General features: G+C 45.3%; 1 protein-coding gene across 4 annotated transcripts in view; it reads right to left on the reverse strand.

Annotated features, from left to right (window-relative positions):
• VPS13B (vacuolar protein sorting 13 homolog B) overlaps positions 1-22,550 on the reverse strand; it is a 298,548-nt gene that overhangs the window by 208,441 nt on the left and 67,557 nt on the right. For all 4 annotated transcript variants that reach the window (XM_078593678.1, XM_078593679.1, XM_078593677.1 and 1 more), the window contains exons 14-17: positions 20,842-21,011; positions 17,550-17,741; positions 14,633-14,754; positions 9,858-10,036 (exon numbers count right to left, since the gene is read on the reverse strand). In XM_078593678.1, coding sequence (XP_078449804.1) covers positions 9,858-10,036; positions 14,633-14,754; positions 17,550-17,741; positions 20,842-21,011 — 663 coding nt within the window. The remainder of the gene's footprint in view (positions 1-9,857; positions 10,037-14,632; positions 14,755-17,549; positions 17,742-20,841; positions 21,012-22,550) is intronic.

Here is a 22,550-nt window from a genome sequence, read left to right on the forward strand (position 1 = left end):
GCCAGCGGCATGGTTTCAATTAGGCTACGGCATAAGGCTTACATCGCCATATCCCATTTCACACCGCGGCTACGAAGGTGGAAGCCGGTGTGCGAAGGGGATCGGGATGCTAAAGGCAGGGGGGGGAAACAGCTCCAATTCAAACACCACAATTTACGCTCGGAGTACAATTGCTCTTTATCAGTGTGTTATCTAAGAGAACTGTGAATGGTGAAACAATCACACAGTACCGATGTTTTCACAAGCAGGGTTCAAAATGAGCCACTTACATGCGAGGTTGTTTAGCACTTCTGGTTAGGCAATATAATTAATTACACTTGGGAAAATAACCGTTTTTAATTTGCAGAAGGCCTACTGAATTCTGAATGGTTGGTTTTTGCTTTTGATAATTTTTTTCTACTTTTGTTTTTCTTTCTTTATTTTTGGCATTAGCGTGTAATGAACAGCAGGATGAAGGTTGCGCACTGGGCAAATATTTTGGCCCCTGCCGTGAGCGTTCGTCATCATGAACCACATCCCATCCTCTGTTGGATGAACAGCTCACAACGTCGTCAGCATCCGTACAGTCTCGCGACGTAACAATCCATCTCGCTCCCGCACACGAGCTCATCCCCATAGTTCCATCTCGACGGTTCCATTCCCTCCTTCAGCTGTTATTCCATCGCCAGTCTGGTCCATCAGCTATTATCCCTTCTAGCAAAGTATTCTTGCCAAGCCCACTTACTTATAGTATGAGTCAACATTATGTCTCTAAACCTGGGGGGGGGGGGGCGGGGGGTGTTCCTCTGATACATGTTTTCCTCTGTCTCTAATTGCCAGCGTGCAACTCTCCACGCTGCTTTGTGTAATGTTCAGCTTCTGTTCCATGTTCTTTATTTCAGTCCATGTTTTCAACACATATCCCCCCAAGGCGCGCAAATCCGTAGTGATTGAAAACATCGTTCTTTCAACGCATCGGCACGTTGCTTTGCATTGTCAAATTAAACACTTCAAACGCGCACCCTGCTTTCGCTCGCCCCTTTTTATTCCACGATTTTGATCCCGGGCCACTTTCAATAATCGCCCCCGAGTGATACAAAATAATTTTTGCCGACACTGCATTGGCAGCGGTGTACAAGTGTAATGGGTTCAACTGAGTCGCAGACGTAGACTTGGAGGCAACACATATATTCAACTCCAACACACGGAATAACAACCTATGGTGGTGACCACCAGGCTAACTACACTAGTTACAACGTAACTGCTACTACGGACCGTGACCAACAGCTTGGGTCCGGGTCCACGTGTTCGAGACTCGTTGAACGGAGAAAGTAGACGAACGTTTCTTCCAGGATGAACAACAACAACGCCGGTCCCTCTGGGGACCCGGCTTCTATTCTCTGCGGCGTGGCCGGCTCCGCCCTTGGCCACGACCACCTTCCAGAATCCTCGGGAAGGATCTGGGTCCCAATCACGTGACCACCCCTAGCCCCCACTTGGGGCCCCTTTGTAGACTTAACTGGTCACGTGTCCTCCCGGGTCAACCAGAGTGCTATTGCCTCCAGTATCCTCATCCCTCGGCCAGGACCCACGCATGGCACTGCACGCAAAGCGTGGTGCCATCCAGCGCTATCATTCAGCGCTCACCGGGCCCCTCTAGGGCTGGCACTGCACCCAGCCTGTTGACATCCAGCGGTGTCACGACACAAGTACGAATAACAGAGACAATCAACGCATTCGTCAATATCCCACCGTGGCCTTTCAATAGAAAAAGCAAATAATGCCCGACTTCTTGGGCAATGACCCTTCTTCGAAGCACACAGAGAAAGCCAAAGAGGTGAATTTGCCTCTCGTGTCATTGCCTAAAACGTCGCCAATTATTTACTTTTTATTCTAAATGCGGTGATACTGACAAATAAGTTGGTTTGTTTAGCCGTTTATACTGTTTTTTATTACCCCTCCAGCAATTATAAAAAATTCCAGCAAACTTGCTGTACATTACTATGTTTTTCTCATAATTATCTGTAGCATCATTTTGCAGCCTTTTTTTTTTAACACAACAAAGTTGTTTGATCACATCCTGGAGTTCATTTCCATTCATCGGTATTATGATGACGCTTCCAGCGAACCTGAGATTGTTAACACTGTCACCATTTACCTTCATGCCTTTATTTCTCCACAAAAACCGCGATGGGCCTTCGGTTGTTGTTGTTTTTTTTAAACCTGCTCGTAACTGAATCGCCCGGAATGCGCCTGACGTCATCAGATCTTGGAAACTAAGCAGGGCTGAGCCTGTTTAGCGCTTAGATGGGCGGCCAACACGCATAAAAAAAAACAGGTGTTAGGGCTGGTGTGGCTCATGTGGGGTGACATTTTTTCAGTGCAGAAGAATCAACCGTCGTACGCTCCAACGTCTATGTTTCCCCGACTTCACTAACCTGCACTGACCAGTGCGATGCAATACGGTCAGGTAGCCCCCCCACCCCGCCCATGGCCAACGAGGACGTGGGGAGGGCCTCCGTCATCCTCGCAGCGCATGGAAAAAAAAGGGGCTCCCTCCACGCACGCGCAACGAGCGCGTGAGTGACGCGGTAAATAAAGTGGCTTTTGAGCGCCCCGGTGTGCTGGGGAGGAATGCACCTGCCCACCAGCCCCGTGCCACCGCAAGGCAAAGGTCCCGTCGCACCCCCCTCCCCCCCGCGTCTCGCGTCCCTGGGCATCTGGGCCGAGCGTAAAACACGGAGAGTGTTTCCATCGGCTTTTCTGATGCACAACGTAGGGCTTTAATTTATGGGGTTGTTTTTCTTTTTATACCAACGTAATTAAATATCACGTAATGGTATCAAACGAACAGAACGGTCGCTTTCGGACCCGCATGCCAGTTACGCTCAAAGCAAAGTCATTCTTTGTGCATGCGGGAAGGAGGGCGGGCGGGTGGGAGGGGGCGGGTAAAGGCAGGTTTCATAATGTTTACTAAATTAAGGATGGATTTAAGATGTGAAAGTTAAGTCAATGTTGATTTAGATTTTTGTTTGCCAAAACTATGAATTGACATTCAATGTTGGGCTTCATAGGGATACCTCATTCATTCACTCATATCAGCTGAATGTGAGATGAAGACTTTTACAATCGGCAATCGTGGTTGATTTCAACATATTAACATAATTGTGTTAATGACATAGTTGACGTAACAAACAATCACTGTGTCTAATATGTATATTAGGTACGTTTAAATTTCGATTTAAAGCTTTCGTGACTGCAGGGATTCATCTTCTTGGTTCTTTCGGTAAAGTCACGTAGAAGGGAAGTAATAAAATAATAAAAATAAAACATAATAAAATAATTCTCACGACGTTTCGTGAGAATTATTTTATTATGACGTTTCGTGAGAATTATTTTATTGTTTTATTTTTATTATTTTATTATTTCCCTTCTACGTGACTTTACCGAAAGAACCAAGAAGATAGGTACGTTTAATCAACAGAAGTGATGGAATTAATGATTATATCATTATACGACTCAGGAAATATAATCTCTTCCTTGACATTCCTGGCTGGCTGCTGGCTGGGCTCCTCTACACCCAACAAGACGTTTATCGTTCGTGGCTGCGGGCCGTTGCCACCAAAACGACGAAATAAGTTTTTAAGACATACAAGCGATAGCGACACTTGCAGGGGTGGGCGTAACGAATGCAGAGGACTGACACGGTTAATTTAAAATCGCTCTCACTTTTCAATTTGTGCTCTCATTAACTAGCTTTTAAGCCCAAGGACAGGTGTATATTGCAGCAAATGTGAAATATTCAATAGAGAAATTGTTCAGCTCATGAATATTAATGAGAGGGGGGGGGGGGGTGCCCCATGTGGAGTGACGTCACCAGCTCATAGTTATTGTGGAGGGGTGCAGCATGTGGAGTGACGTCACTCCCTCATGGTTATTCATGGTTATTGTGGAGTGCAGCATGTGGCATAACGTCACCTGCTCATGATTATTAATGAGGGGAGGGGTGCGGCATGTGGAGTGACGTCACCAGCTCATGATTATTAATGAGGGGAGGGGTGCGGCATGTGGAGTGACGTCACCTGCTCATGATTATTAATGAGGGGAGGGGTGCGGCATGTGGAGTGCGCGACCTTCTTGTGCGTTAAGTGTAAATTTCCACGCGGGCATGAATATTAATGAAGGGGGAGGGGCCTCTTTTGCAGTGACGTCACACACGGATGTAGCACTGTGCTGCGTAGATTTATTTTTTACCGTCAATTTCTGTAAAGAAACGTCATATCTGAAGCGACTTCACGTAAAAATTATTTAATTCAGCTCGACCTTCCTGTGTTAGTGTAAAAATCCACCCACTCATGAATATTAATGAGGGGGGGGTGCGTCTCATGTGGAGTGACGTCATGCGGGGAGTGGGTGGGAAAACCACAGCAAGAACATGTTCTTGCTGCTGATGATGATTGCTTGTGTTGCAATCGAAACGTCGTGATTTAATTGATTTTATTTTATACCTACGTGACTTTACCGAAAGAAGCAAAGAGTAATGTCAATCTTTCGCCAACATATTCTTTAAATCATAGAAAAAAAATATTTAAAAACTCACAACACATTATCTCGGCATTTTATTTAGTTAAAAAAGCGGATTATTTTTAGTACAGATTACTTTTGGTTACACTTGTAACTGTGTTACTGCTGCATATTTATCTGAGTTAAAGGCAATGCCCGAAACTGCTGGACTCAAATATATGGCACGGTGCAGCATGCTGAACTAATTATGTAAAAAAGCTCATATCATTATAAAAGCACCAATTTATCTCAAAACCGAATACTTTTAAAATCCAGTCGCCGTAACTCACCACCTCGTTCATAATCAACGTTTTTGGGTTTAGATCGCGTTATTTATAAATGTGTCGTAACCCTCCACCACCCGACACGGCCAATCAGCAAAAAAGTGTCACGTTGACTACTTTAGCCCACCGGTGTGTTGAAGAGTGGCATCCACAACATTTACAAAAAAAATTTCATCCACAATATTTACAATTTTCTTTTGTGGCCGAAACGTCTTGAAAATTATTTTATTATGTTTTATTTTTATTATTTTATTATTTCCCTTCTACGTGACTTTACCGAAAGAACCAAGAAGATGAATCCCTGCAGTCACGAAATGCTTTAAATCGAAACCATATTGTCAGTTACGCTATTCCCGGCGCAAACTACATCCCAAGCTGAAGGTACCCCGCCAATTTGTTTGCTGATGTTTTCTGGGTTCATGTATCGGGCACTGTTGCGTGCTGCGGGGAGAGCATATGCCCAATCTATGAAGGAACTCGGCCCCAAGCATTTGCCCAGACAAAATTAGAAACGTTGCTTGCGTGAAAATAAGAGTAAACAGCTCCAATAGCCGTAATCGTTTCTAAAATGTAACACATCTGCTGTAAAGTTTGAGGGTTTCCACCCTTTATCGTCTAAGCAGAGGCCCAATATTTACGGCATTCTCGCAAAAGGCCTGCGCACCTGAGCGAGGCAAACGCCACGGAGGGCAGGCGAGCGCGCCTTTGTAGGCGAGCCAAGGGGCATAAATCCGCCGTCGTAATAAACGCACAATTTTCAGTTCCGCTGGTAAATGTGTCAATACCGCCTTGTTTCCCAAAGAGCCCCGAAATGATTTTCACATGTCTGGCTCTGGCAGCGCACACGCGGCCACCCGTGTGACATTTTACGGACACTTGCCCACGGCTGTAAAAGTCCTGCAGGGCTCCCGATCACCTTTAAAGAGGTTCTATAAAAAATGTTCGTGACTGCGCGCGGGCTGGAATAGTGTGGCTGGCGGATGACAGTCCGCAAACCAGCCCCAACACCTGCACGACACTATCCCCAACAACACCCGCAAACTACACCACGCGTCGAAGAGGAATGATGATTTTTCTTTTCTCCACCACCCTTAACATCCACAAAACATTGGCAGAAATATTTCGTGGGCACGCACGCGCGAGCGCGAGCGCTTCCACGCCGTTTCCAGTTACCGGGGACAAATTAAGGTTGACGGATTAAGAGAGCATAACATTTATGGGCATTTAATAAAGGGTAAGAGATTCCACTGCGACCATGTGTAAACTGCGGTTATGATCAAAATTATCCTCTCAAGGGCCACGTCACGATTTCTGCGGAGTTACTAAATCATGCCGTGTAACGTTAAAGTTTTACCCGGTTTAAAAAAGAAAAAAAAAACCACAGGCACATGGGTTTTCCAGAGGTTTCAACACAGGTGCAGCTTTTGAAGTGTATAAAGACCCCGTACAGAGTCTGTGCTTCAAATTACTTTATTGCAATTTTATGTTGCAAAGAAAAGTATTAAATTCCTTGAAAGTGCCCATACTGTTTTAACCTGCTGCATAAAACAGAACTTGCATTTTTCTCCAAAATTGCAGCATCCATCTTAGGGTTGAGGTTTAACACTATTAACTGCGGGCCTCGCAGAGTGTAAAATGTAAACATGTGGGACAGTGAATGAACCATTAATCATTGTTATTGCAAAGTCCTAAAAATCTTTTCATCAAAAAAAAATGTTCTTCGTTACATTTACAGTGTGTGTGTGTTATTTGAATCTTTTCCAGATATATAATCTGTAGTTACGTTATACAATTACAAAAACGAGAGAAATGAAAAGACGTTCAAATATAAATCAAATTTGTTTTCAACAGAAGATGTAAAATATTCATTAGAGGAGGAAATTACATTCTACCAATTTTAATGTCCTGAGTGTAAGGTAACGCTAATTTGATCGTTTTTTTAATGTAATTTTCTCGTGAAAAATTGGCCCGGCCCGGTACTCATAATCGAAAAAGAAAGTGAAACTTCAGCAGGTAATGAGTAACGTAAAATATGAAGAGGCACACGTAACATTTTTTTTCTCTCCCAACTATGAGAACATAATTGTCTGTCCATTAAATGTCAAACAATAACATAACCGAGTATAACATTGCAACGCAAGTGTATCGTTCGCATTCAATTGTCTACTGTGAATTGGCATGCGGTTACAGTTCAGTTCCATGTTCTGTTCAGTCCTCCACGTCTTTCCTTCATTAACTTTACCAGCCGCTGCCAACACGCATTTCAATTAACTACACAGAGCACCACCTGGCTAGTGTAATGTTAGACACACAGCTAGGATATACACACTCACACACACTTGGAAGTTAAATCAACATACGCCAATGCAACTGAGAAATATGAACGTGCTTGTTCGAACGATTCAGATATGCGCAGTGAAAATGGCATGGTCTTTAATTATCTCTGTTCTGACTGGCTGCTCTGTTTAATATGACGACGACTAATTTGTGCACTGTTTTTACAAAAATATTTACAGCCCTTTGCCAATCCAGTGCTAGATGGTCTCCTCGGAGGGTTTCCACGCTGGTCAGTACGAGTAGGTGAACGTGAGAGGGGTTTCCAAGGACAGATTAAGATTTGACTCACCACTGATGCCAGCCACGGCCGGGTATTAAACTCAGTTCACCAGGTTCATGGCGCAGTGCGCTAACCACTGCACCACCACTCCCCGCTCAAAACGTATGCGTACCTCAAAGTGCATTCCAGCCTGGCACAAGCGCTTTGGTGACATCACCGTCACTTCGCCGTGAACGGAGGCTGCTGATGTTGTTGTACCCGTAATTAAATCACATTAAATATACGTAGAATAAATCCGTGAACAGCAAACGATATAATTCGCTTACTCGGCGTGTATCTCCGTGCGATCACTCGTGATGCGTGAACACCACAACATCATTTCTAGATTAGAAGTTTTCGTGACTGCAAGGATTCATACTCTTTGGTTTTTTCGGTAAAGTCACGTAGGTAAAAAAGGACACAAGCGTCCTTCTTCAGGTCGGGACAACTTAGCGAAAGCACACCGCTTAGCACACCTACGTGACTTTACCGAAAAAAACAAAGTGAACACCACAACATCGCCGCACCTTGAGATTCGTTTTCGGAGTGTTCCTGCTTTGGAGGGTTGTTTCATTTTGACTCACCGTGCACGCGATAGAACAGAAGCGCACCGAGAAAAGCCACACACACAGAGGGTTTAAAAACACCACAACTCACGCGGTGCAACGACCTACTTGCTGCACTGCCGACCGTTCTGGGTGTGACTCGAAAGAGAGTTTCTCGCCGACATTACCACGGTGTGGTTATGAAGAAGCCCCGCCTTGAACTTTGCCAATACACCATCAAGGTACACAATGGTCGTGTTATGGTGCAGCGATCAAAGTCAATTAAATAAACTCGTGAAGCGTGTGAGAATTTGTTATTTGAAAATTATGCAAATGCCTTCAAAGCTTCTATGCAAATGTTTTGTTGAGGCGAACCGGAGCGAACCAAGCTAAAAAAAGGGACGATAATAAGTGAGAAAAAAGGTACAAATGAGATGGAACAAATTAAATTTAAAAAAGTATCATTCCTTAAGTTGAAGTGTGATCCTGAATCGTGACAAATCATCAAAATTGCCGAGGGGGTGAATGCTACAGGCCTAGTAAGTGTAGCGATTTAACTGCATGCAGCCACTAACTATTCCCTTCCCCTGCGATTGAATGAATTACCACAAATTGGAGTAACGGGTCGACTTAAGAATCTGTGTTTTTCACTATTGCAGTGAACACACGTTGGCTTCTCGTGGCAGCAGTGGCCACATTAACCCATTGCATACAAGGGACACCAAGGGGAAATAATACAGGTGGGAACCTCCTGGTTACACCAGCCCACAGGGGATTATTGTGGCCGTCCGTCCGTCGTGCAGGGAGGGGCTGGGTGGGGAGGGTGGCGAGGGGCTGGGTGGGGAGGGTGGGGTTGGGTGGGGAGGGTGGGGCTGGGTGGGAGGGGTGGGGCTGGGTGGGGAGGGGCTGGTCACCCCGTGGTGTCCTTATAAACTCAACGTTTAACCTACTCACGCCGGCTTGTGCCCGCCCTCACAGTCGGGCATATTTTCGGAATACACCACGCCGCCGTTGACCCTGGCCATTGACCGAGCAACCCAACGTTCCTACCAGCTCCCTCCGCAGGAATGTGTTAAGATTATCACGCGATGTAAACGCCCTGAGATCAAGAATGAATGAAAAACAGACACGTTTGTTTCATGGCATCTGTAATGGTCTCCAACATACATTTGTCCTTGGAAGTATTTGGTATAAGCAATGACGGCATCACGTTTCAAAGCCGCACAACGGCACGACGTCGCAACATGACTTCATACGTGGGGTAATGACATCATCAGGAGAGGAATGCACTTCATTTCAGCACAGATCAGTGTGACTGGCTTTCCATCGCGCAAGTCACTTAACAATAACATTGCATTCACATTGGATCATCATTAAAAAAGTTGTCCTGCCTCCCCACAAAGACGGTCAACCGCATCGCGCTTTTTCAGATGTGCTTCTGCGACTGTCTGGAACACTCTTCCTTCTGATGTTAAAAATCCACTGGAGCAATGCACTTTTAAATCATCTATATTAAAAAATAAATATTCTTTTTTGTTTAGTTAGTTTTTCATCCCTCGCACCTCCGATGAGCACGGTTGGCTACGCACGGTGCGATAGAATTCTCGATTTGAAGTTTTCATGACTGCAAGGATCCATACTCGTTGGTTCTTTCGGTAAAGTCACATAGGTGGAAAAAAAAATTATAATACATTTTTTTAGAAAAATGTAGTTATTTTATATTTTATTTTTTATTTTTTAAAAATCACCCACGTGACTTTACCGAAAGAACCAAAGAGTATGGTGCGATATAAGTTCAACGTACACACATACATTACACAGACGGACGGAGCGAATGCCTTGACGATTGCTAAATGTCGTGACAAAAAAAAGTATGCAGCGTGTACGTACGTGCGTGAGCGAACACATCGTGAAGGAGCGTCTCTTCCGCCGCTCCTCGGGCCGCCCCTCCCGGGCTCCAGCTGTGTGCGATGGCCTCGAGGAGACGCGTCTGGGCTCGCGTGGCCCTCAGCGACAGGCTGGGCAGCTCAAAGATGCCCTCTGTCACGGGCAGCATGGCCCTCTTGGTCCTGCCAAAGAAAAAAAAAACACACTCGCTGATTCTTTGCGGAGCTAAATAGCCGGCCTTTAATGAAGAGCTCCGTCTGTAGAAAGGTTGTAACGTGCGTATATTTTTCCTCCTTAAAAAGATTCATTAAAAATCCCTGCAATTTGGGTTTTTTCCTACTGATTATTGCGAAAACATCGCTAGAAATTTAGCTGTAAAAATAGAGCGGCTTAACTTTGTTGCATGAATAATGAACGTGGTTGAATAAACATTGTTCACAGATTGCCCGTAGCCAATGCTTGATACGGACGGAATATATATGAAAATTACTCTTTGCTTTGTTTGCACTTTCAGCTTGAGAAATATTATCAAGCTAGTGAAACAATCTCTAATAGCGCATCGTCAATCCATTACACTTCGCCATATGAAATAGATTTACAATAAAGGGATTTTTAAATATATATGAAATGTGGTTTCTGACGATGCATGTCCACAGGCTACACGCATCTGCTTGAAATATGCAGCGGATGAAAATGACTTAAAGACTTGCCATGTACTTTTAAACATCGTTAATTCTGCGTCCTCTCACCAGATATCGTCAACAATGGTAAGTACCCACGATGCATCAAGTGCCGTCAACATTACCTCAGTATATTTTCAACAAGGCAGAGTACATTTTCTGTCACATAACACCTGTAATGATGATATTGTCCTTAAAAGAGCTGACCTCTTGCACCAAATATAATTTCAGGATCATTCAAGATGTCCCTAGTCATACATCATCATCATCAATCTCCTGGCAAAGGTGAATGTGTTTTTCTTTAATTAAATGTTTAAATTTAAGCGGGCAAAGTGTGCAAGTATCATCTTATGTTTAAGAATGTTGTGGACTACGCGATGCTCTGCTCGATGCAGCAGGCGCATGTCTAGGAATGTTCTAACTGTGTCACTTTCGCAAATGAGACTGTCCTGGTCACTCTTTTCACATGTCCACCTGGTCAAACAAATCAACTTGAACTTTGCATCGATGTAGTTTGGGTTGTTAAGGCACCAAACACGACTGTCTTCCCATGTGAGCTTCTGTTAAATGTACTCAAAAGGAGGCTGCAGGCATTGTTGATGTTTTCTTAAAATTATATTTCACTTTGGCCACAAGCTTCAGATAAATAATGCATGACAATGTATCGGATAATGGCCTCTACATCAACACTTGGAGCATGCAATTTATATGCCTTAAAGTGTTTGTCATAGGCAATCAAACTAACATATTTTTTCTATTCTCAGAACCGTAATCAACTCCAATTAATAGATAAACCCAAACCAAATATCGTGATTTTTTTTGTGGTTTGCTGGCATCTGTGGCATGTTCCAGAATGTTAACTCACTACACTCACGAACCTGGTTTAATCACAGATGCTTGCCTGGACTAGAACCCAGGTTTCTCAGAGGTGCTCGCTCAATGACCATCACGGAAGCACAAGTCCTCAGAGCCACCCAGCCACCTAGGCTGGGAGGTCCTTCTGCCTTGTGCTGTCCATGCAAAGCATGACCTCACCCATTAAAGCCAGGGACCAAGTTTTCATCCCACATGGTCATCCGCTGCCTGTGGCCCTCTTTCTGCTCAATCGCAATGCACAAACAAACCGCAGCCAATCCAAATATCAGCCCCGATTCCCACCGCAGCGAACAACAAGCTGATGCCACGTAAAACGTGCCAAAGCTAGGTTACTGCAGGGTAGGAAAGAGACACCACTAAAGCAGCATCTGCGACTCCCAACCGTTTTTTTTTATTCCAAATTACAGCCGATAAAACGCACGTAATTTATGGAAAGGAAAACAATCGACAAAACGGTGCTTTACAATTTGCTGAAACTCACTGCAATATAATTTGGCCACTTGGGCAAGCTTGGCAGCCCACGGGCCAAGGGATGAGCTCTGTGTTATAGGCTTAAATTAAAAGGAGTCACTTGCCGAGTAATACATGTTTTCTCAGCTGGAATTAAAACTTAAAAGTGATGAATGGTTTTCAGTGGATAATGGGTCAAGTCCAATTCGAATGTTTGCTGTACAAGAAAAATGATAAAATAACGGACTACCTTGAAAGATGCAACTGATATCCGGTGTACGACTTTCTAATACACGAGCAGACTTCCTATGAACCTTAGTTCCGTATTTTATTACCAACTTCTTACTCTCTCTGGTCCTATTATATTAACCGTGATTAATGGTCATATAAATACACAAGCGCGCTCTCTTCCATAACGGAAAACAGATTACATCGGCAAATTGCCCATCCACAACACTATCCATACACATCTGACGGAATCCTCTCCACGTTTATAAGAGAGCACAAAAAGTTCCTGAAACACTGACGTGCACATCGAGTGGAGTCATTCGTTTTGTCCATCCAACCGAACTGCCTACCTCCTCCGTTTCGACCTTCCCTGCAAAACTGCAGCTGGAGTCACATATGGAGCCGCAGTGAATATTTTGACGGCAACGACCGTATGGATCCGTATGCACAATGTCAAGCGCTTTCCAAAACTAAAAAACGCGTGCAAAGCCGTAATGCCAAACATCAGTTGTACATTTCAACGTCGTCAGTTTAAAAACCTTTTTTTAACAACTGTACCTCGGCACTTCTCAGAACACCAGAGATTCATATGGGCCACTTTCAGAACGATTTAACCTAAAGCAACGGTGTTTTTTTTTTAACGGAAATAAACATTTGCTGGAGGACGAAATAGGTTTCAATGCAGGCCTTCTTTATGGTTACATTTTCAGCGCTGGGTAAATATTGAAAAGTGTTATTCTTCCTTTATAAAATAATGTACATTATGTGTTATATATGTATATATGTTCACGTGTTTGAGGTAAGTAAAAGCCACTTAGTGTCAGGCGCTTAAAAAAATGTACATAAAAATTTGTATTTGAAAAATGTCATATTTGAATTCAACACAGCCAACGGCGGTATCAACAATTATTTAGTTTTATTTCGATGCAGCAATCTTAAAAACATCCAGAAACAAACTTTCATAGGCCTATGCTCGAAAATGTTAAATGTGCTCCCGACAAAATGTACGGGATACAAAATCAAATAAAAAATACAAATAATATTTGTTTTAAAAATATTTGTTGCATGGTTATATTTGTGCCAAGTTTCACTTTTTTAGTGCTTCGACAACGTCATCCCGCACCTCCGAGAAGCACGGTTGGCTATGTATGGTGCGAAAGAAGTTTAACATACATGCATACATGTGTAGTGACTGATTTCAGAGACACTATGAGTAGGAGGCACTCTATTTATTAACAGCCTTCACAGTCCACACAAAGCAACCACAGCTCCCAGTCAGCACAGCTGGCAGGCTGCCTGACTGACGACGCCGAGAAGACGCAGACGGAGACTCCAGCAGCACGACGAGGGGATCCCGCTCCAGGCGACAGCCCCGAGCTCCCGCTCGGGGTCCCCTTTTATCCTCCCAGCGTGGCCTCGCTCCGCCCCAGCCATGCCCCCTTTCTAGAACCTACTACCGGGTTCCCGGGCTTCTCCAATGTGCCCCCTCTGTAACCTTTCCCCTACAACCCTCTCTCTGGTTTATCACGTGACCTGCTGACAGACAGGGCTGCTGCAACTGTAGATCCCCTTCTCTGCCAGCAACCAGCGTTGTGCTACGTAGTGACCCATTCCATGTCACTACACATGCATACGTTAACTTTACATCAGTCACCCCGCCAGTCGCTCACTCACTCACTCATGGCCGTCTATATCACAGCGAGGCAAGTGGAAACTCGTACACTGTTATCTCATTGGCTTGCTGTTACTGGCCACAACTGACTCTTTTTGATGTGGCCGTCCAAAACAAGGCCGGTGTGCCTTACACGGAGAGGATGGTGCTATGATCGTGTGACATGCAAGGCACGATGGGGAGGACAGATGCTATGGCCACAATCGCGCCTTTCAATGTCGATAAAATCACTTCTCGCTTGCAGTAACATCGATCGTATTCGTGACCCTGGCCTGCGTGTATTTTTCCATCTGATGAGATTCTCATCATTTAGAAACGGCATTAGAAATTAAGTTGTTTTCGTGCATGTTTTTCCTAATTAATGATTGGCAAAAAAGCATGATTTTATTACAAGAAAAAGTAGATTTAAAATATATATATACAGGGTGGCCCAAAAGTGAGGACATATAGAGTTATTTTATTTATTTTAACACGTGCATTAAAACATTTTAATGTTTTATTATGTAAGTTAATATTTTATCTATTTTCATTATTAATATCTATTCTTCTTCTTCATGTGAGGTCATCTTAAATCCGTCACTTATAAAACTCGACCAAGAACCCTCAATGAATTTAGACAAAATATAATTGATGAATGTTTAAATATCTTTTCAAAAAGTTCAAAATAAAGTTCAAAAGGGAATGCGTGCACACCTTAATCGTAATACAAGTCAGTTAAATACTTCTTAAAATGAATTAAATAACCCGATGTGATGTGTTAAAATAAATATAACAACCCAATGTGTCCTGACTATTGGAGCACCGTGTATATGGCTGCGTGTAGGAATGAATGGCATAACGCCGCAAGAATGGAGCACAGGTGAATCGCCTACCAGTACATGGGCAGCTGCAGCAGCTTGATGTACAGGGCTGGACTGAAGGCTGGGATGATGGGCACGGGCGGGTGAGCCAAGGACGCGTTCAGGCAAACGAGATCGGCTCTCAGTCCGAACACCTGAGGGATGAGACCACCAAGCAGCGCTCAACGTGCGAACGCTGCAAGCCAACGGAGCGTCCCCGGTAACGATCGAATTCCTCGCACCTCGCGTGAGTCATGGCTGCACTCTCGCTACGCCTGCTCATGGGATATCGCTTGGCAGAGCTGTGCGTGGCTTGCGGGGGGGGGTGTACAGGTCCGCGCGTGTGTCCCGTAAGCACCATGTGTGTGTGTTTGATGATAATATAGGGGAGCGGTTAGCAAGCTGCACTACGAGCCGGGCGACCTGAGTTCGATTCCCGCTCACGGCCAACATCAGTGACAATTATCTGAACCGGTTCTGGGCCAACCCTAGGTCGACTCAGCCTCAAATGAGTACTTGGTGCAGTGTGTAAACATCACCACTCAGGAGACAAAGACGGCAGGGCATGGTGTTGGCCATGCCAACCTTCATAGGTGCTTGCTAGCAACACTTGCCCTAACTATCTGTTAAGGCTATACGGGGGATCTTTGTGTTCGATGACAATATAGCACATAGCCTGGCACACGCGCCGTGGTGACGTCACCGCCACTAAGTGGCGAATGGCGGTTGAGGTTGTTGTTGACAATACACTTTGCGGAGAAAGTGTTACGTATATTTTGTCTTAAAAATAAGCATGCCTTTCAATTACAGTACTTGTACAGCTATTGCTCTATTTGCCAATTAACAGTTAAATCAAGGGGCATCCCCCGTCTGCCTTGTAGCTTGTGGGGTTATTTGACTATAATTCACCATGCCGGTTAGCACCGGTTGGCGGAGGCTGTGAGCACAGATCGTGAAACATAGTACAGTACAACTGATTATTGCTGCACCGCCTTCTGTCGACAATGTCAGTGCTCGCCCATCCAAGCTCTATCCAGGCTCAACCCTGCACCGTGTTAAAGATCCTACGGGGTCGGCTGCATTCTGTGTGATTCGGTCACGCGAAAATCACGTTGCCGTAAATGCTCGGGATGCAACCATTTGCCTCCTCATGTTCCAATGAAAGGTTGCTTTTGAGGATCACGATTCCATTGAAGAATCGATTATTTCCTAACAGTGTGGTGAATGCGGTGGTCTCGAGTGCACGTAGGGGGTCAACATCTTCAAATCAAAGCACAATGTTTGTTTTAAACGTACCACGATTCAATGTACACATCGTGAGCTTAAACATACATATATTGATGAATTAACCGATCTCTTTGGTTCTTTCGGTAAAGTCACGTAGGTATAAAATAAAATGAATCACGACGTTTCGATCGCAAAACACAAGCGGTCGTCCACAGGCGAAAAAAATATAATCCAGTAGTGGATTATATTTTTTATATAATCCAGTGTTGCGATCGAAACGTCGTGATATATTTTTTATTTATTTATTTAATTTTTCTACCTACGTGACTTTACCGAAAGAACCAAAGAGTATAGATTCCTGCAGTCACGAAAGCTTCAAATCAAGAATTAACCGATCCTTCAATACAGCTTAACGGTAAACAAAATACCGGCCACAGCATTCAACTCACAATCGCAAAGTTTCAACCGACAAGACAAAGAAATCGCTATCCATCTGGGGCATGTAAAATTACTTCCACTTTGTAAGAAGTCAACAAGTCATCATCGTATGAGTACTCTCTCCTATGCCTTAGGAAAATTTATTTTTTTGGAGTTTGACAATGCACAGATTCATTTATTAAGATTGATTGTTACGCTCGTGATGCGTGCATTCAATCGCTTACGCAATAATTTGCTTTTATGATACAATTATTTGTGTACATTCAGGTTACCTCCGCAACCACTAGAGGTGCTACATTTACACTTACAGAGAAAAAAAACGGTCTCGAATTTAAATATACATATCACTGCATCAATAAAAGGCCGAATCGTTAAGTTGCTTGGGTGCTTAGCTCACAAACGGTTGCAATTAAAACATCCCAGTTCGGAATCAACTCAGCCTTTAATCTGAATAGGACTGATACATCTTCTTGGTTCTTTCGGTAAAGTCACGTAGAATGGAAATAATAACCTGGCCACAAATGATAACTGTGAGAATTATTATTATGTTTAATTTTTATTATTTTATTATTTCCATTCTACGTGACTTTACCGAAAGAACCAAGAAGATGAATCCCTGCAGTCACGAAAGCTTTAAATCGAGGACTGATACATTTGCTACCACTTTATATGAAGTTAAATGGTGGATATACTACGAACCCATTTGCCAGCGCCTTGAGAATGCGCTGCTCTCCGATGTGTTTTTGGGTTGTGACGCTTGTTATTCGGCACATTGTCCAACGTTTTGATCCACGTGCTGAAGAAGCTCCTAGGCAGCAGCACCACGGGAACGTGGAATCTCTTCCGCTAACTCTGGGCCACCAACAAAGACTTTTAATCTGACCAATTTTTAAAATTTCTTTTACCAGGCAAGGCCCACTGAGCTATACAGCTCTTTTTCAGAAGCGATCAGGTCAAAAATTATAACTCAACAAAGTGGCTTATCATGCGGACATGTGTAGAAGCCAAATACTCTGAACGCGTGTTTTCCAAATGTGGAGGGAAAAACCGGGCGGCACCCGGAGAAAAATCCACACGACCACGGGGATAACACACAAACTCAAAACATACAGGCATCAGGGTCAGGATCGAACCCACGACCTCCTTGTATACCAGGCGAGGCAGTTAACATCTCGCCACCAACGAGTGCCACATCAACATCCGGTGATTCCGCTTTGCCTTGACCTTCAATTCAACTTTGCGTCCGTGTCTACCGTGGCCCCGGCACCGGCCACACCGGCGGTACCTTGAGGTAGCAGTGCACGTAGCAGTGGTGCAGGAGGCTTCGCGAGGGCTGCGACAGGCTGCTGAGCGTCCTGGCGAGGCGGCGCGGGTACATGGGGGTGCAGTGCTCCAGGTTGACGCGGTCCACGTGCAACGCGAACGCCGGCAGGGAGCGCGACGCCGGAGGCCTGGCCCCGAGGGCACCCGCGCCCACCTGGGTTCGTCGGGCCCGGTCGGGGGAGGAGAGGGAAAGAAAGAAAAAAACCCGCACGCCGCACAGCCAGGCTCATTTCTGACTGATTCACGGCCAGGGCGGTTGTTAAACGGATCTGTTTTTGTTCAATTACGAATCCACCTTGCCTTGCAGCTCGCCTTGCATTGTGTCTGGACCCCACATGGAAGCCTCATGTGATCGGATGATTGAGGGGCTCCCCAATTGCCCCATACGGCAGGCTCACTTATGGACCGTTGCCTGCTGGTGTGCAGCTCATTAGCTATGCCAGCGGACCCATGGTGATTTTCTCTGTTTGTATGGCAAGGTGGTTAAGGAGCCTGTGACGGACAGCCAAATGATTTTAACACTCCGAATAGGAATACATCATCTTTGACAAGACCAAATGATGTGAATATTATAATCCTTCAAGAAAAAAGACACTCATGCAAAGAGTAATTTTATCATCTATGAGCTGATTTGAGTTTTTTATACGTATATTTTACCACGCCAGTCAAAATGAAGGGTGTTTTCCGATGAGTATATGCTTGCTGATGCCATAGGAGTGGGAAGACACTTCAACTTACTGAGTAAATATTTAGGAAATATTTAACCATTTTTCTGGAGGCCCTTTATAAGCCTAACCAACAGTGAGGATATGTTTAAGCATAATTAAATAGTTAAGGAGGGAAAATCAAATTAATTTTCCGTATTACTATTTCATTAACGTTCCAACATTGTATGGCTACATGTTCTCAATTTCATTTGACTTTGTATGTTGCGTGTGTGTGTGCCTGTGTGTGTATGTCTTTGTGTGGAGCGGTTGTGTAGCAGCTAGCGCGCTGCGCTACGAACCCAGCTACCAGAATTCGATTCCCGCCCACAGCCAACGCCAGTGACGATTATCTGAACAAGTCCTGGTCCTCCCCTAGGTCGACTCAGTCTCAAATGAGTAGCTGGTGCGGTGTGTAAACTTCGCCACTTGGGAGACAAAGGCGGCCAGGCGTGGTGCTGGCCACCCATCCCCTTGTGTGCCGTGCCGGCCTTCATTGGTGCTTGCTAACAGCACTTGCCTCGAAAGTCTGTTAAGGCTACACGGGGGGTCTTTGTCTTTTTTTCTCTTTGTGTATATGTGTGTCTATGCATTGTGAGAGATTCATTTTTTGTAAGTAGTACAGTGCACGCAGATGCATTTTCAAAACCAAGCCAAATACCTTGAGTTAACGTTGCCACTTTGCATCGACGTTTCCCAACAAATGAAAATAAACAGCCATCAAAACCTGCTACATTTTACCTGCCGAACCGACCCACGTAATCTCCAAAGCAAATGCTCGTAATGAAATAAATATGCGGCCGTCAGCAACTATTTTATCGATGCGCCATTGCTTTTGGTCATTCGTATGAAAACGACAACATCACGCACGCTGAGAGACATTCGAGATAGCATATTAAGCGAGATTATTTTTGTTTCTTCAAGCGTTCTCATCATTTTTGGTGGTTTCACCGACCTATTCTTAATGCTCGAGTGATGCAGACACGCCCACACTCCATTCACCTCAAAGTGACAGGTCAAAACTGATTGAACGCAGCAGGCAGATTTGCCAAGCACAATTATGAAATAATAGTTCTTGTTGAATTGCAAAGGCTTTTGAAAAATTTTACGTAAGATTGTCACTTCGTTTTCTGTAACAGCAATATGGGTATACACATTTAAGACTGCGGCAATAAAAAGTCGTGTTGCTTTAAAAAGGGATTTGCAGATGTGAAAACCACAGGGCATAAATAAAACGGCATTTGCGGTCACTGTAACAACATTTGCATGTTTGTCCGGCAAGACAAGAGGTCGTTTTTAGATGCCTTTTATTTTTACACGCAGAGACTTAACAAGGACCGTGATTATAAATCAGGCAATCGTCAGCCCCAAGCAAAAAAAAAAGCTGGGAAACTGGGATGGTTTATTTTTTTGGGAACCTAAGCATGGCACCAACAACTCGAGAAATTCTTAGCAACCGAAGGCATCGAAACTCAAACAAACGCATGCGTGCCCTTCGGGGAGGTGTTTCTGGGAGCTGGCACGTACACTGCGCTTGCAACTTCACATCAAAGCACATGTGGTTTCGGACGGTTCCAAAACCTCCGCAGGAGAGCCGTGTTCATCGCACAGCCCTGGCTGTCCATTGGTGGAGTACAGTACAACTCGGCTGCATGCAATCCCGCACACGAGCCGGGCACCCCCCACCTCCGCCCCTGATTATTCTGTATGTTTTCGCATGCTGAGTATGTACACCACAATTGCCTCCTGTGACTAACACTTTGGCTCTTTTGCAGCTGCACACTTTGGCACAACAGCCTGCCAGGATAAGGACTGCTTCCACTCTGCAGATTTTTTTGTATTTCTTTTTTTATTTTCCGAGGCAACGCTGGGTTTTATGCGCCTTTCGTTGACATCGGTACCTCTTTTTATGTCACTCTGCGGATGGTCGAATTGTTTGCAGTTCACTATTTATTTGTTTCATTTCGCGAAGGCCTCCCACCACCACCCCCTTTTGTTTTAAAAGACACCCGTTGTGTTTCGTTTGCAAAAAGATAAAAGCAGCTGCTGGTCAACAGAGCAAATTTAGATTGACGCACCTTACCTAGGGTTAAGAAATTGCCGTGTGACCTCGCCGTGAAGTGACCCTGGAGGCCACTCGCGAGAGAAAGAGAAGAAAAAACGACTCGGGGGGGGGGGAGGGGAATTCATGTCCGAGCACTCGCATGTGAAGAGGGACTCAGAATCAGCATCTGCTTTTATCCTGGATGAATCCGAATGAGCTACGGAGCCCTTTTTCACAGATGTCCATTAGGGGTGGCGGGTCAAAAAGTTACAACAAACGATGCAAAAAAAGAATGGCAGGGGTGCTAAGGAAAGGAAAGGTAAGCAAGCCATTAAAAATAAATGCGTAAAACAGATCAAGCGTGCAAGTTCAAATTGTGTAAGTACACCAATTCCAAACCTTGGGCAAGGCATCAAAAAGAACAACAACAAAAAAACTGTCCCAGACCCCGCCGAGACAACACGCAAGTCCCCCTCCATGAAACGGGGGCGTGAACGCGCAGTTACCTGGCCCGAGAAGTACTGCGGGAAGATTCTGTCGAGGAGGTTGAACTCTGCGATGGGCACGGTGAGGCTGACGCTCAGGACGGTGAGGCAGGTGGTGCGGACCGGGATGAACTCCTCCAGGGAGGCCACCTCCTCGGGGCTGGGCGGCACCCGGGCCTCCTCCACCAGCTCTGTAGCCGACGATGACGAGAATACACGAGCAGCGATAGCATCCCTCACGCGAACAAAGACAAAGATCCACCCCACGCCCCCCCCCCCGCCCATATAGCCTTTAATAGGCTGTTCGGGCAAGTGCCGTTGGTGAGCACCTATGCGATCCGGTACAGCGCACGGAGGAGAGGGTGGCCAGCCAGCACCATCCACGGGCGCCTTTCTCTCCAAAGTGACAATGTTTACGCACCACACCGGGGTACTCGTTTGAGACGGAGTGGAGCTTGGGGAGGCCCAGAACCGGTTCAGTTCATCATCACGGGTGTTGGCCGTGATCAGGAAACGAATTCTGGTCGCCGAGTTCATAGCGCAGCGTGCTAACCGCTACGCTACTCACCTCCACACAAAGACAAAGATCCCCCGTATAGCCTGAACAGACTGTTGGGGAAAGTGCTGTTAGCGAGCACCTATGAATGCCAGCACAGCACACGAGGGGGTGGGTGGCCAGGACCACGCCCGGCCGCCTTTGTCTCCCGACTGGCGATGTTTACACACCGTACCAGGTACTCATTTAAGGCTGAGTCGACCTAGGGGAGGCCCAAGACCAGTTCAGATAATCGTCGCTGGTGTTGGCCGTGAGCGGGAATCGAACTCAGGTCGCCGGGTTCGCAAGCGCGGCGCAAAGACTGGGCATTGCAATAGAAATGGAGTGAGAAGGTTGAGAAAAACTACGTAGATTTTTTGCGATTGTGATGTACAGCTCCCTGTCATGTCTGACTGTTCGCACCACATGCTGGCGAGCTTCTGCAATGAACGTCGAGCTCTTGGGTGTGTGCACAAGTGCCGAAGTTGATAAGCAAAATCAAGGTGCCCCCCACGTCGAACGCTCGCCAGAGCTGGAAAACTCCGTACACTCGTGGGGGAGAACGTGTAACTGCTCGATTCAGCTCCCGGCGCTCCCAGGCAAGACGTTCACACCGAGTAGATACGTTAATAATAAAATAAGCTTTTCAGAATTATTCATTTTTTTTCTTTCCTCATTTGCCCCAAATGTTCCACCAATTGTGCAACTGACACCATGTCATGACACGGAGACATATCTGGTGCAGTGCATGGCCCTGTTAGGATAATGGCTTGCGGAAGGAGATCACATAGACCTACTTCTGAGATTCCGTTCGCGTGATTTTACTTACGAATACCAAGGGCGCCGTGTTTTCTGACAAGCCCTGCTACACAGCGGTGAAACTGGAGTTACATCGAATTTTCACAGTTTGGAAATGTTACACAAAAACAATAATTTACAACGGGATTTTTTTTTTCTTTGCACGGGCACCAGAGTCCAGGCTCGTGGTCGTCAACTCGCCACGCACACTCGGGCAACCCTGGGATTGGTCACAGGCAGACGAATCTCGGGCATTGAAACCCAGGAGGGTGGCGGCGCTGGCTCCGTAGCGCCCGAGTCGCCCCAGCCACCTCAACGCTTATGCTTCTTGACGTTCACACTCTCACAAGTGCTGGCATCGCCAGCGGTTGTGATAAACGGACAGAGCCGGCACCGC

The sequence above is a fragment of the Lampetra planeri genome, chromosome 4, assembly GCF_965212315.1.
Source record: "Lampetra planeri chromosome 4, kcLamPlan1.2.h2, whole genome shotgun sequence".
NCBI classification, from domain to species: Eukaryota; Metazoa; Chordata; class Hyperoartia; order Petromyzontiformes; family Petromyzontidae; genus Lampetra; species Lampetra planeri.